This window comes from Chelmon rostratus, chromosome 24, assembly GCF_017976325.1.
Source record: "Chelmon rostratus isolate fCheRos1 chromosome 24, fCheRos1.pri, whole genome shotgun sequence".
Taxonomy (NCBI): Eukaryota; Metazoa; Chordata; class Actinopteri; order Chaetodontiformes; family Chaetodontidae; genus Chelmon; species Chelmon rostratus.
This window is the reverse complement of record NC_055681.1, coordinates 773363-788237: the sequence shown is the minus strand read 5'-3', so window position 1 is coordinate 788237 and position 14875 is coordinate 773363. Positions and strand designations below refer to the sequence as shown.

General features: G+C 48.5%; 2 protein-coding genes across 4 annotated transcripts; both read right to left on the bottom strand.

Annotated features, from left to right (window-relative positions):
* Positions 1 to 864: 864 nt before the first annotated feature.
* On the bottom strand, positions 865 to 4208 carry plaat1l (phospholipase A and acyltransferase 1-like). Of its 2 annotated transcripts, none has more exons than XM_041966667.1 (5): positions 4078 to 4208; positions 2418 to 2547; positions 2179 to 2267; positions 1925 to 2089; positions 865 to 1522 (listed from the first exon to the last, which is right to left on the bottom strand). In XM_041966667.1, the coding sequence occupies exons 1-5, from the start codon at positions 4084 to 4086 to the stop codon at positions 1457 to 1459; spliced, it is 459 nt and encodes a 152-aa protein (XP_041822601.1). In that variant the 5' UTR covers positions 4087 to 4208; the 3' UTR covers positions 865 to 1456. The 2 variants fall into 2 exon arrangements, with proteins under 2 accessions (XP_041822601.1, XP_041822602.1); XM_041966668.1 differs by having other exon boundaries at positions 2418 to 2679; positions 4078 to 4193.
* A 75-nt stretch (positions 4209 to 4283) lies between these two features.
* Positions 4284 to 12396, bottom strand: LOC121627614 (zinc finger protein 513-like). Of its 2 annotated transcripts, none has more exons than XM_041966629.1 (7): positions 12275 to 12396; positions 11740 to 11969; positions 9299 to 9421; positions 8501 to 8635; positions 7585 to 8091; positions 6728 to 6927; positions 4284 to 6463 (listed from the first exon to the last, which is right to left on the bottom strand). In XM_041966629.1, exons 2-7 carry the CDS (start codon positions 11777 to 11779, stop codon positions 5849 to 5851), a joined length of 1620 nt encoding a protein of 539 aa, XP_041822563.1. In that variant the 5' UTR covers positions 11780 to 11969; positions 12275 to 12396; the 3' UTR covers positions 4284 to 5848. The 2 variants fall into 2 exon arrangements, with proteins under 2 accessions (XP_041822563.1, XP_041822564.1); XM_041966630.1 differs by having other exon boundaries at positions 11740 to 11965; positions 12275 to 12394.
* Between the last annotated feature and the right edge of the window lie 2479 nt (positions 12397 to 14875).

The following is a 14875-nucleotide window of genomic DNA, read 5'->3' as shown; positions in this document are numbered from 1 at the left end:
GAGAGGGAGGAAGGAAGGAAGAGAGGAGAGAGGGAAGAGAGGAAGAGGAGAGAGGGATAGAGAGAGGAGAGAGTAGGAAGAGAGGAGAGAGGGAGGAAAGAGGAGGGAGAGAGGAGGAAGAGAGGAGAGGGGAGGGAGGAGAGAGGAAGGAAGGAAGAGAGGAGAGAGGGCGGAAGGAAGGACGAGAGGAGAGAGGGAGGAAGGAAGGAAGGAAGAGAGGAGAGAGGGAGGAGAGAGGAAGGAGAGAAGGGAGAGAAAGAGAGAGGAGGAAGAGAGGAGAGAGGAAGGAAGGAAGAGAGGAGAGAGGGAGGTAGGGAGGAAGGAGAGAGGAGGAAGAGAGGCAGGCAGGAGAGAGGGAGAGAGAAGAGAGGAGGAAGAGCCAGAGAAGAGGAAGAGAGGAAGAAAGAAGGAAGCAAGGGAAGGAGGGAGGAATCATACTAATTTACAGAAAGAACATTTAGATCTAATCATTAATCAGCTGTTCATCAGAAGAATCTCTTTGTGAATGTTTGCAGCTTCTTTCTCTTTCACATCATCGTAAATGGAATCTTTTTGCTTTTTTTTTTGATTGATTGATTGATTGATGACATTTCCGGCTTATTGATAATGAAACATTTTAAAACAAGCTGAGAGTCTTCTTCACTAAACAGCAGCATTAATATGAGCTGAATGCTCGTCTCATCCTGATGAACAGCCGCTGCTTCAGCCTGCGAGGCAGAACTCGGGGCACTAACGTGTTCAATAAAATGTTTCAGGAGCTTTGTGGTAACTTTTTTCGCAGCCTTCAAACATGATTTTTATCACGACGCCGACAAACACGTGAATCTCACTTTAATGTGACTGACGTTGAAGACGTTGAAGACGGGTTGGATTGTCTGGGAGTGTTGGCTAATAAAGTTTTATTGAAGGAAAGGCAGAGACACAAAAAGAAAAGACAACCATCAAAGAATGAAATATGAGAAAAAGAAACATCAAACATTTGAAACGTGGCACCAGCAGGACGTCATGTACCTGCTTTTCCTGCACAAGTTACAAATATTTTGACTAAAGACGAAGCAAACATGCAAAAAAAACCCCCCAAACATTTCTGTATGATAAAGTCCAGAGAGGACAGAGACATGAAGATTTCTTTACTGATGACGGAACGTTTCCATTTCAAAAATACTCATTTTGAATAAATGTTATGATCATTAAGTCGTAACGGCACAGGTGATCTCTTTTTTTCTCGTCATAGTACGACGTTTTCTCTCAGAATTAAGACTTTTTAAAATTCTCCTCATGTTACGACTTCATTCTGGAAACATTCCAACCTTTTTATCCTCAAAGTCATGACGACATCGCTCAACTTCGCTCTTAAAGTGACAACTACGTGACGACAAATTCTGTCGTAATGAACACAACAGGACACGGCGGCGCCCTCCGGTGGCTGAGATGAGAACTGAACATTGAGGAGTTTTCACAGTTTTTTCTCCTCAAACAGCTTCTTCCAGGCGGGCATGATGTGTTCATAAATCTTCTCTATCTGTAACACACACACACGCAAAATGACTGAAGTTGAGCATGTCGAGTGACGGCGGTCAGATCTGATCAGCTCCCTTTGATTGATCATTTGATTGATTCGACATATAAAAACATATAAACATATCGGGAAAAGTGCTCTTCAGACAGAGATTATGATCACATGATTATTATCTGTGGAAACTGGTGGACCGAGGACGGATCCGTGAGGAACTCCTCATGTTTGACGGCTCTTTGCTTGCCGATTGGTTAAAATCCCTTCCACCAATGAAAATCATGCAAAATGTGTTTAAAGAGATGACAACTTGTGACGTCACTGTGACGTCCTCAGCTGTCTCAGACCGGAATGAACAAATAATAAACGGAGCTTCAGTGAGAACAATAATAACGTCGTCCGTCCACTGACCTGCTCTGACTTCTTCACTCCGTATCTGAAGAGCGTCGCCTGGTGCTCGCTGTTGTGAAACAGGATATCGAACGTCACCTCGCGTCCCATCATGTCGTCGATGGCGGGCTTCACCACGCCGTGGAAGTCTCTGGCTGAGAATGAGTCGTCCAGCATGTTGTTGACCTGCGACGGACCAAAGGGAAATGATTGTCCTGACTGTTTTTCACCGCGGAAATTCACCGTATTTGATCAGATCGTCGTATTTCAGTGACCTTGTACTTTTTCCCCAGCAGCTCCAGCGGATCCAGCTTGACCTCTGACCTCAGAGCTCGGCCGAACAGCGGCAGCTTGGCGTCTGAATCTGTCAAACACACACAGGACAAGTGTTGGGAAATGCTGGCATGGTCACAGAAGGTCTTTAATGTGTCAGTAAAACCCCCAGAAATCTCATGAAGTGACGCTTAAATCCCATTTCGTCTTTAAAATGATGAAAAATCGTGAAAACACCGACCTCGACATGTCAGATGAGCGACGTAGGGAACGCCGTCCCGCTCTCCGTAGTACACGGCGAAATGAGAGAAGTATTTGTTCCTGGGATACTCCACGATGTCCCCCGGGAACGGCTTAGGGTGGGAGTGCTTCTGCATGGACGACAGACAGGAAGAGGCGTGGTCATGTGATCGGAGATGATGCCTCCTGAGTGACAGAAACTCTGAGCTGGGGAGTTTCCAGGTTGTTCATCACACAGGGCCAGTGTGTGATCGTACGAGGGTCTGACAGAGCGCATGCTGTTATCAGTTATTTCAGATTTATTGCAGCAGAAACATGACCTGTCCCTTTAATTTAACCACAACCTGACATGAAGCCACGTGAGGGGAGCAGGAAGTGTTAGAAATCCACCAGCTAGAATGAGCTTCCGCCCCCACCCTCACTCTGGCTTAGCGAACTGACCTCTTGCATCCCCAATGAAAAAATAATGTACAATTTAAAACAAAGACCAGATAAATTTAAAGGAGTATGGGGTGGTCTACTAGATCATTTAAACACAGCAGACTTTGCTGATTGAAAGGTCATTATCACTTGCTATTACTACTTGTTATTACTACTATTTTTATTTTTATTTTTTATTTTATTTTATCTTATTTAATTTAATTTAAATTTAATTTTTGGTTGTTTTTTGTACCTATTCTGTCTTGATCCAATTGTATTATGACTTGTATTTACTGTAAGTACATTTCTTGATTTACAGTATACCAGTAATGGGAAATGGGGAGAGGGAATGGGAGGGGGGTTTGGGTCGGGGGAAAAATACTATGTTCACAATAATTTACTTGTACAATTGTCTTGAACTTGTCTGAAAAATTCAATAAACAGAATGTTTAAAAAAAAAAAAAAGAAATCCACCAGCTGAGGCTCTTTACCCTCTTTCTGTAAACACACCTGCTGCTACCTGCATGCTAACAACGATCATGCTAACGTGCTAATGTTCAGCATCGCTGCCGGTGCAGCTGAGGCCGGTCGGGGTCTCAGTTCAGCAGGTATTCAATCAGAAACCAAAGTCTGGGACAAATTCATATTTCAGGATGTTCAGCGTGGTCACATTTCATCCTGGGGGGACTGCACGAGTTTCAGTCTGACTCTGAGGAAGAGGAGGGAGTCAGAGGATCAGAGGGTCTGTTCTTTTCAGGTGTGGATGATTTACTGACACCTGCTGGTGGTGAAGCAGACTGCAAACAGCTGACCGCCCCTGTGCCCAGCCTGCTTTTCCTGCCTGGAGGAGAAGCTACGGTGGCTGAGAGGCTCCAGAAAAAGTGTTTGGTTTGTCCCTTCTGGGCTTCTGTAGAAACACAGAACGACGAAGACTCCTCTGAATCCTCCTCGTTTCAGCGCTCTGCAGTGAGCTCAACACCTCGTCGCACTTTCAAAGTGTTAAATCGAAAGCTTCATCAGTGGACTTTGGTAGAAAGGCTCCACATCTTTCCTTCCTCAAAGCTCTTTTTTTAAGAGTTAAAATAAAAAACAAGTGCTGGAGTTTTTTTTATCTGAGCAACCAAAAGTTGTTGTTCGCACAAAGCGTGAGCACGCGGTTTATTAACGATTAATTAAAAGCCGCTGGTTCATGTTTGAAGGTTTGTAATAACAAGAGAAGAAGAAACGAGCGTTGTACTCACCGAACCCATGAGTTCAGATATTTACTGCTGCTTTCTTCAGTCGCTTGTCAAATGAAACACACACACACACACACACACACACACAGAGGAACTCCTGTATCTGCTTTACATGAGGCTGCTCTGATGAGACGGCCCGTCACAGTCCACTGACTGCACCTCCCCCAGCCTCCCCCAGCCTCCCCCTCACTCACACATCCAAACTCTGCTGTTCTGGTCAGATTTTGTGTCGCTGAGCGTCTCAGCTTCACCTCGGGTGGTTTTTGTGGGTCGGGGTGATTTTCGGGGGACATTTCTGAGCCGTCCCGGCGGCGAGCAGCTCGAGGCCCTCGCCTCGCCGCGCTCGCCCCTCCGCCCTCTGGGCGTGCGAGGCAGGTGTTTCCTAAACAGAGAGCGCGAAAGAGGAAGCGGCTTCAACTCGGCTTCAGTCAGACTTGTTTTATTCGAGGTGTGAAGAAGGCACAGTGAACAACAGACCTGGCGACCTCACCGTCAGCACAACACAATTCACACATTTGAGTTTGGGCTCGCGTCCAGGTCGAACAAACAAAGGAAAAGTGTTTCTCTGACACTTTGGACAGGCTAGCTCTTTCCCCCTGCCTCCAGTCTTTATGCTAAGCTAGGATAACTCAACGCCTTCTCGTCTCCTTTTGGGGAAGAAAACAAACATTTCAGGAAATGTAGATGTGAAACAGAATGGTGCATCACCGCTGGCTGAACATCAACCGTCGCTCAGCTGATAAATTCACAGCTGGAGCTGCTTTCTGAGCCGGGACTCGATTCGACTGTTTTGGGATCAGTGAGCCGGTAGATCTGATCACCAGAGTTCTTCCCTGAACTGATGGTGTCTGAGAGGTAAAGGTGGACTTTCACAAAAACCTGGCCTGAAGCGGTTTTAAACTTCAGGATCTGGATCTAAAAAGTTGTGTTGCCATGACGACAGAGGACAGAATGAGACAGCGGGACTCCCGTGCATAAAGCTCCTCTCTGCAGCTTGAAGAAGGTCCTGCTTCACTTCCACCTGCACTTCTGGGTCAGTGAGGAGACATTTGTGGCTCCACGCAGCACAGCGGCCGACTTTCTTAAAAATTTCATATTCTGGACGTGTTGAAGTCAAATTCTTAAAGTTTTTTTTAAGTTGTGGTTGATTTCACAGTGTTTTCTCATTTTTCTGTCATCGTCTTTCCTGAATGTAGCCGGGCACCTTCTCATTTTAAATCCTCAGACTGAGGCTCACACTGCACAGGAACCCCGCTGACGAGCAAACAAGTCCAGGACAAACCCCCCCCCCACCCACGCTGGACGCTGCTCAGAAGGTGCTCCACCCTGCTGCCGTGAAAAAAATCCACCCACATTTACAAAATATCGATCTGATATAGATCATCTGCAGAGAAAAATAAACATTTCAATTCATCAGATCGGCTTCATGACACACACACACACACAAACGCACGCACGCACGCACACGGTAGAAAAGTCACATTCTGACTGAGATCAGCACATCTGAGTCTGTGGACTGCATTTAACACACACACACACACACACACACACACACACACACACACACACACACACACACACACACACACACACACACACACACGCACGTGCACGCACACACACACATTAATGCCCCTCCATAAAGTCAGTGCAGCGTTACAGTCGTTCAGTCTGTCAAAGGCACCTGAGTTTAGCTCCAGTGTACACACACACACACACACACACACACACACACACACGCACACGCACACGCACACGCACACACACAGTGTATCTAGGCGTCTTCCTGTCCGTGACTCGGCGTCTCCTGAGCGTCTCGGCCCCAGCTGAGGCCGTTGATGGGGGCGTGTTTGTCCCAGCTGTCCGTGTTGTGTCCGTGTTTCCGCTGGTGGCGTTTGTAGTTGTCCCAGTGGCCCGTGGTGTAGTCGCACTCGGCGCAGGCGTACGGCTTCTCGCCCGTGTGCCGCAGCATGTGCCTCTTCAGGTTCATGCTCTGGTTGCAGGAGTAGCCGCACACGCCGCAGTGGAACGGCTTGGCGCCCGAGTGGATGCGCTCGTGCCGCCGCAGGTTGGCGAGGTTTCCGCAGGCGTAGCTGCAGGACGGGCACTGGTAAGGCTTCTCGCCCGTGTGAACGCGCAGGTGCCGTTTGAGGTTGTCGAGGTGCGAGGAGGTGTAGGGGCAGTGCGGGCAGCGGTGGGGCTTCTCCTCAGAGTGGGTGTGGGCGTGGCGGGCCAGGTGGTTGGGGTAGTGGGACAGGAAGGGGCAGTGAGGGCAGCGGTACAGCTTGGCGCCACGTTGACCCCGCCGGGATCCACGGGCCGCGGTCGGGCTGCAGGGAGGCCCGGATCCGTCTTTGGACAGCAGGTCCGACGAGCAACGACGACACACCTGCAAAGTGACACGGAGCACACGGTCAAAGGTTTGACGTCGGCCGAGGAAGAGGAGACGCAACCCTTCAGCCTGATCAGCTGACTAAAACCTCTCTGAAGCGAGTCCTCTGAGCCTCTCGTGCTGCTCTGACTCTGATTGGCTGAGCCTGTTGTGACCGACCCCCCTGCATGTCTCATCAGAGTCTTAGAGGGACGCATCGGTGAACGAATGAAACGGCTGCATCGTGTCAGTGTGACATAGAGAGAATTAGAGAATTCATACCTGTCCGCCGTCGCCCTCCCCCTCCTCGTCCCCATCGGCCTTGTCCCCCTCCAGGTCGGCCTCCTCCAGGGTGAGGCCGCACACCCGGCAGCACAGGGGGAAGAGGAGGACGGGGAGCGGGGCGGAGGGAGAGCCGAGGCCCCCCAGCGTCTGGAGGTACCCGGAGTCCTGGGACACTCGCAGGGTGAGGTCTGAAACGACTGCGTGGAGAAGACACAGAGACAGGAAGAAGACACAGAGACAGGAAGAGGACACAGAGACAGGAAGAAGACACAGAGACAGGAAGAGGACATTAACATGAAAAGTCAGTCTCACATCAGAAAAGTGACGCTGCAGCTTTTACTGATAACAAGAAACTTCTTCCACCTCAAGCTCAAACTTCCTCCTTTTACTTCTTCCATTCTCGTCTTTGAATCTGATCCCCCCCCCCCGCCTGACTTCCTGATCAACACCTTGTTTGTGAAGCAGCACTTCACGGTTCAGACTGCGAGGATCTGTGCTCCTGGTGCAGGTGAATTCACCAGAGGTTCGCTTCAGGCCGGCCAACCACAGAGAGCTTCTCTTCCTCATTTCCTGAACTCTTTCAGTTTCAGCTCGCTGGTTCCTGTTTTCTGCTCGGCGCTTCAAACGTCAAAAAAAGCTTTTTAATTCTTCCTCCTGCGACTCTCTGATGAACGGCTTCTGTTCGTTGTGTTGAGTCTACCTGCCCGACGGCGCCTGAGAATCGACAGAATGATCGATACTGATGGGCGGACCTGCGGCTCAGATCCAGATCCATGTTCTGAATCAGTGCTCTCACTTTCTACCATCTCTTAGATTCAGCGCCGGTTTATTCAGAAATCTCGTGTGTTTGTTACCTTCTTCGGCTTCGGCGCTCGTCTTTTTCCGTCTCGCTCGTCTCTTCTCCTTCTCCCTCCGCTGCGGCCTCTCCTGCGAGTGCATGCGCTGGTGCCTCCGCAGGTTGCCGAGGGAGCTGCAGGCGTAGCTGCACTGGTGGCAGCGGTACGGCTTCTCCCCGGTGTGGGTGCGGGCGTGGCGCTGCAGGTTGACGAGCTGGGCGGAGGCGTAGGGGCAGACGGGGCAGCGGTACGGCTTGTGGCCGTCGTGGGTCCTCATGTGGCGTTTCAGGTGGTTGGAGTAGCGCGAGGTGAAGGCGCACAGCGAGCAGGAGTACAGCTTCGGAGGGAGGTCGTCGGCTCCGTCCGCCTTACCCGCGCTTCTCCTCCTGCTGTCCGAGCCGCCGCCGCCGAATCCGTCCGCCGGGTTTGACGCCTCCACCTGAGAGGAGTCGACGGAGGCGTCGTGCTGGAGGCCCTCCTCGCAGGTGAGACAGTAAAGCTCCGCCCCCAGGTCCAGGCCCACACCTGGAACAAAACAAATCACTTTTTCCATGAGGAGCAGAATAAAACAGCGACCTCAAACAGAAAAGAGCTCCCTGTCGTTAACCTCCTCCACCAGGGAGCCACGACATGGTGTTAAATCATTCAAACCCAGAGATCCAAAGACACCACCTCCATCTGACTCACAACACACCTGGACGCACAACACACCTGGAAGACCTCCATGTCAAGAAGAAGACAACAAAAAGTCTGACGAGTAAAGTAAAGTGTGAGGAAAACGCTCCACTGATTCCTCCTGCACGTCGTCACGTCTGCATGCGAGCTTTAACTTCTCACTGCGTCCAAACGGCTGCAGCCGCTTAGTTCAAACCTCAGCACACCTGGAATAAACCGACTGACTGAGCATCACACACGACAAACATCCGACACTTACCGAGATCTAAACCTGCTCCCAGAGGCGTGTCTCCCAGGAGCTGACCGCATCCTTTACAGGAGAGGAAGGCTGGGAAGGCGGGGTCTGGCGGCCCCGACGGGTCGTCCTCGACGCTCAGAGAGAAGACCGTCATACCTGCGGAGGAACACGAGTCAGGAGAAGGTTCATGCGTGGAGGTGAGTGTTTGCTGTGGACGAAAGGAGACTAAAACTCATCACAGGACCAATAACAGACCAAAAACAGACAAACCAAACTGTTTTTCAGCAGCGGGAAACAGACTCGTCCTTCATACTGTTGGCCCTACAACACGACACTCTTCATCTTCGGAGTGAAGCATGAAATGAACGTGCCTCCTGTGTTTCTGTAGCTTGTCTCAGCGTGTTTTCAGTCTGTTTATCTGTCAATGAAATTGGGATAAGTGACTCTGAAAGACTGAGGCTGAAGACAGTTTGAGCAGTCTGAGACAGACACGTCCTGTCTCTCCTCTTTGTTTCTGTCTTCAGAGGACGTGTCAGCTTTGGAGCCTGGAACTGAGGCATCATTCAGCTTTACTTTACAGTGAACGGTCCAGGTACTCAAAGTCTGACAAGAGGTTTTATCTTTTTTATTAAACCAAGCTTTTATTTTGGCGGTCTGACCAGGCAAAGACACGTCTCTCACCTGCCAAAACGTCTGAGAGAAGACAAACCTGACAGTCAAAACTGTCCACGTATAAGCCTGTGTGTGTGTGTGTGTGTGTGTGTGTGTGTGTGTGTGTGTGTGTGTGTGTGTGTGTGTGTGTGTGTGTGTGGTCCTCACCAGCCTCTCTCTCCAGCCCCATGATCTCTGAGTCTCCAAACTCCAGCTCTCCACTCAGCAGGAAGTCGCTCTCCAGAACGAGGCAGCCCGGCTCGCACGCCACCTCCCCGTCCTCCGACTCCACTGAGCACAAATACACACAGCCTGACCGTCAGACGACAGGTCGACACACACCTGGACAGCAGGTGAAAACACAACACCCTGAAAAGCAAAGGGGGCTTTGCACACTGCAGGCATGACAGAGGAAGATGAGCTGCCACCTGCAAGATGAAGACTACAACAGACGGAAACCCACAAATGTTTTATCAAAGCAGAAATACACAGTTTGTATTTCTCATCAAACAAACTTGCATTTGAAACTGTGATGGGTTAACAAAGCTCAGAGAGCCGAGCCGAGTGTCTGTGGAACGATGATGAGGTTTGTGCTCAGAAGTAAAAGAAGAAGGACAAGAGTGAAGGAGGCGGAGAGGGAGAGAGAGAGTCAAGTGAGGAGGAGACAGAAGGTGGCGAGCAGAGGAAATCAGTGAGGATGAGATAAGTGCCGAGGAGGAAGAGTTGGAGGGCGAGGGCCGAGGCCGAGTCAGGAAAAGGAAGAGGAGTGAAGGAAGGGATCAGAAACAGAGAGAGAGAGAGAACAGCAGCGATCCGGCTTTCAGCCATTTCCATTCTGACTTTTCACCAGTCCTTTATTTTCAGCATAAAGCTGCAGCATGAAACAAGAATTCCATATTTACCTAACTGCACGACATGTCAACACTAGAGCTGAAATGATTAATCATCTGAAAAGCTGTGTGACAGGATATTCACCTGCAGCCGGTAATCTATCACTCGTTCACTTCTTGCTTTTCTCTCGTTCCTGCGTCATATTTTCTTTGAATTTTAGAACAGTAAAACTTAACATCTTCGAGTTTTGAACCGTTGGTCGGACAAAACGAGCAATAAATCATCTTTGGCTTTGAGAAAACATGGTGGCATTTTTCATGCTTTTCTGACATTTTATAGATGAAACAATCAAGAAAATAATGTGCAGCTCAGCCGAGAACGAAAACGATTGTGAGCTGCAGAGAAGAAAGTTGCAGGGAGACAATCTGAAAGACGCAGAGCAGTTCGACAAGCAGCACCTGGCCGGTGTCCTCAGGTCTGCTTTAAAGACTCCACTGAAGACGCAGATGTTTTATTTTGGACAAAACAAAAGAAGAACTGTGTAGTTTAAAGAACCAGCGGCGCTCCGACCGGCGCCACCTACTGAATCCCTCACGATCCCAAACTACATGTCGTTCGCTCACATGCGTGAGTAACCAGGTACCTGAGAGGAACAACACATCTGGCTGCACTGTAGCAACCACAAGTGTGTTTACATGCAGGAAGCAGACAGACAATCTGACGACCGCGTGCAGCGATCGGTCAGGTGTGTACAGGTGTGAAAGCAGGCTGAGCTCTCGAGCTCTTCCTCGTGCAGCATGGCGAATGCGTCTTGAAGAACGTCTGTCAAACAGTGAAAAGCCGACATATTCGGACTTATAGAAGCTACTTAGTGTTTGTTTCAGTTGTGTTCACACTTTGAATAAAACTAATTTGAATACAAGGATGTGATGACCTTTCCTCTGATTCCACAGTGATCTTTCCCTGTCTGATGTCATGCTAACGAGCTAGTGGACATTTCGATGCCTGGTTGCAGCTGTGGAAATCAGGTTTCTCTCATCCTACAACCCGCTTCCAGATTCCACATACATGACACTGAAGCAAACTTTGTGGGGAAAAGCTGACTGACACCTGGCTGGTTCAGTGCACTGAAATAAACACGCAGGTGATTCACGGGACAGACGGGGCTGGAACACCATGAGATGAACCCTGAGCACAGACGATGGAGACAAAACGAAGAAATAACAACAAGAAATGCACAGAGCAGTCTTTTAAAGATAAAACAAGAGATAAAGGTGAGCGTAAAAAGGAAGGGAATGAGAGGAAAGTCAAACAGGAAGCAATGAAAGAAAGAAAGGAAGAATGACAGGAAGAAGAGGAGGGAGCACATGGGGGTCAGGTACGGGCCTGCGAGGAGGAAGCGGAGACAGGAAGCAGAGAGGAGGAAGAGAGGAAGTGGAGAGTCCAACTGAGCCAAAGCATTCAGGATGAGATAACACACACAAACACATCGACTTAAAGGACACATGCCTCCAGCAGTCTTCCTCTCTGAGAGACACGGAGGAAGGGACCAAGCCTGCAATGTCAATATGTTAGACCAGTTAGGCGACGACTGTTTCCTGGACGAAACTTTTACTCGACACGTAAAAAAGGGATATTAAAGTGTCTCCTTATGGACAAAGAGCAATAAAGAGCCACTTCCTTAAACTTCACTTCTGCTGCTGGTTTCAGGGTTGAAACGCGGCTCGGCAGACACCAGATACGGACTCAAACAGCTGCAAACGAACACTTTAACTCACGTTTCACCGGCTGGGGGTTGGACTGTTTCCTCCGCGGCATCTTCGCCTCTCGTCGTCCCCGATCTTGCTCTGGTTGTGGGGCGACACCTCACACACAGCGGGCTCGAGTCCGTGCGTCCGTCAGCCAGCCAGGCAGCCAGCTAACTGCATGTCATCATCATCACCTCCTTCCTCTTCCTCTTCCTCCAACGGACAGCAACAGCGGCGGTGTCATCCCTAACGACAACTGCCTGAAACGGAGGGCGTCCAGCGACACCAGCACCAGTTACAAACCGCTGAACTCCGTCTTAAAAACAATACATTTTAAACTACACGTGTTTCCAGTCGCGCTGTGACGCTAAACAACACCAAGCACACATCTGCCAGTTTAAAATCCACATTGAGTCTCTTTGTTATTGTTCCGCAGGAAATAGACGGGGCCATCTTGTTAGCCACCTAGCTAGCTAGTCAACTTAAACATTAGAAATTCCGCCGTTTCAACAACAAACTTCAACAACAAAATCGTCTGCAGGTGTCGTACCGCTGATGAACTTACCTGTGAGAAAGGTCCAAAGTGTACTGTCGTCGACAAAATGTCGCTACCTGATTAAAAAATAGCCTTTTGTTGCCAAACGCAGAGTCGCACACCGCTGCTGACAGAAGTACGCCGGGTCCGGGCTCCGGGTGACGTCAGTAGCACGCGGAGGATTGTGGGACTTGGAGTCCTAGTATAGGTACGCTGATCAGTACCAACACATGTCCTGTGCGTACAATTAACCCGCTTCAGGAGAGACTAAAGAAACAAGAAAATACAATAGAATAATAGAAAATAACACCAGTATTATTTATCTCATTCAAGATCATCTAAATGTAGTAATATAGAGTATAAAACATAGAAAATACAACCATTTATATTTAGAAATAAAAATGTAAAAGTCTAAGTTAGCAGTCAGAGAGTAGATCTCAACGTTTGGAATAATTCCACTTCAGTGTCCAAATACTGAACCAGCAGCTCGAACACGTTGCTGAAACTGACATGAACTAATTAATAAGTGTTTGCTGATTTGGCAGCATAGAGGAGCCTCAGAAATAACATCCACGAAACAAAAATCTGTACGAGGCTTGGTCAGCTCGTCTGACATCATTAAATTCAATAATACATATGATAAGATGGTGATGATGATGATGACATTAACGAGAAGACGACAAAAACAACAACAGTGTTAAGAGGATCGCTGAGTTTATTTTGTAGGACTTTACAGACACATGAGGTTACAATGATATTTGAAGTGACATCTTCTTTCAGTTTTATTATTAGAGTCTCTCAGTTATGATTCTTCTACATCTACATACCACCACACGACTGGTTCAGTGTCTCTGAGTGAGAATACCAGTGAGAGAATAAATACGCTCGACTCTGGATGAAGTATAAGATTAAATGGGGCATTAAATGGGGGACAGGTAACGTTTTAATTGTGGCTCCAGAGTTCAGCTCAGCTCTTATTGATCTGATAAAAAAAGCCAGAAGACGCTTTGATCAGACTCATCACTGTTTACTGAGACCTCAGACATGTGATCGTTTGCGTGAATAAACAATAAACTTGATTGATTTTAGCGCCTTTCATGCACAGATGTGTAACTGTGTCATGCAGCTGTAACTGGCTTCAGTCCAGCTGTCGTTCCTGCATCTCAGTTAAAAGCTTCATCACAGAGAACGGTCATTCAACGTGGCGTGCCACAAGGCTCCGTCCTGGGTCCACTACTCTCTCTACATGTTACCACTAGGGTCCTCAGGATCAAGAGAAGCAATCGATAGATCACAAGTTCATCATGGACTCAAACTCATCAATCCTCTGCCGGGTGTTTCCTCTCCGAATCTTCCTGTAGGACACACTTTTGTACTTTGACGACAGACGGCCGCCGTTCTTCTTGTCGTCCTCTGCGTCCGCCTTGCCGTTCGCCTTGTGGGAGTTTTGACTTCCGTCCTCTTTGTCTCCTTTGTCCTCCTTCACTTCCATGGCAGGGTTTCCTGCGCTGCCTGAGTTCTGGTCTGGACGGGGCTCGTTGCTTCCTGGTCCGGTCCTGAAGGAGGACTGAGCGGCTGCATCCATCGGCGTCAGCTTCTCCTCCGACCCGCGACCTGAGACCTGTAGATCTGGAGGTGGAAACAGAATTTGTGATTTTTAACTGAAATGCTTTTTAAAGGTTAAAGGTGTGCGCTCATTCTCTCTGTGGAGGTTTCTTCATCATCGTTTGCTTTTGGCAGCTGCTGACTGTCGTCATTGTGGAACTTTAATTAGATGTTAATGAATGAATTAACTCTCTCTGAGTCATTGTGCTCCAGCCAATCATAGCTGCGGTTACGTAAGCTCCTCTCCACCAGAACAAAGCGAGCCTCGTCCACATATTCAACACACATTCAAACAGCAACAAACAAGTGAAGCAGCAGCTGATTGCTCTCATGCATTTGAAGGACTTTTGTTGGCTGATCTTCATCGTTGTGGTGCCGTTTGCACATTCAGATTCATTAATAAATGATCACAATCATAATAAGTGAAGCAGGTGCTACAGGAAATTAATCTTAACTTTCAACCCCTGTTGACTGAACTTCATTTCTCACGTTTGTCCCACTTCTTGATTTGATTTGACATATTGAGCGAACTTTTTCTCTTCAGCTGACTAAAACTTTAAAGGCGGCCACATTTTAATTTTGAAGTTAAACCTTTCAGATTTTCAAAGAAATCAAACCGTTTTAACAATCAGTCTTTGTTCGCTTTGTTTCAGCGACGTTCAGTCTCTTTATAATGTGCTGTAACTTCCTGTTTGTGGCGGAGTCCACCACTCCTTCCAAGATCATGACTTCAGTGTTTTTTACAGTGTAGTGTGAGTACACTGTAAAAAGGAGAGAGACTGCAGCAGTGCTTTAACAGTCTAGATCTTGTTACCTGTCTGTGGTCCAGGTGTGATATCTGGGACGGCGTATTCAGCTGCAGTTTGTCCTGGAGCAGGAAGCGATGTCGTTGATGTCTCAGCTCGCTGGCGTTCCTCTGAACTCTGCGTTTTCTCCTCTGTGGGATCCTTCAGATTCAGACGAGCGTCGACTGGAGGGAGATCTGTCAGAGAGCCGGTCTGAGCTCCCTCCACCTCCACCTCCACC

What these genes read in the sequence shown, in the direction of transcription:
- plaat1l (XM_041966667.1), bottom strand. An exon ending in TGCTGGGGAAAAAGTACAAG is followed by an intron (nt 2,090 to 2,178) that starts GTCACTGAAATA and finishes GGTCCGTCGCAG; the next exon opens with GTCAACAACATGCTGGACGA. An exon ending in GAGTGAAGAAGTCAGAGCAG is followed by an intron (nt 1,523 to 1,924) that starts GTCAGTGGACGG and finishes TGTGTGTTACAG; the next exon opens with ATAGAGAAGATTTATGAACA.
- LOC121627614 (XM_041966629.1), bottom strand. Translation starts at nt 11,779, where the DNA reads ATGCCGCGGAGGAAACAGTCCAACCCCCAGCCGGTGAAAC. An exon ending in CAACCCCCAGCCGGTGAAAC is followed by an intron (nt 9,422 to 11,739) that starts GTGAGTTAAAGT and finishes ATTTGTGCTCAG; the next exon opens with TGGAGTCGGAGGACGGGGAG. An exon ending in GGGAGCAGGTTTAGATCTCG is followed by an intron (nt 8,092 to 8,500) that starts GTAAGTGTCGGA and finishes GTTTTGTTCCAG; the next exon opens with GTGTGGGCCTGGACCTGGGG.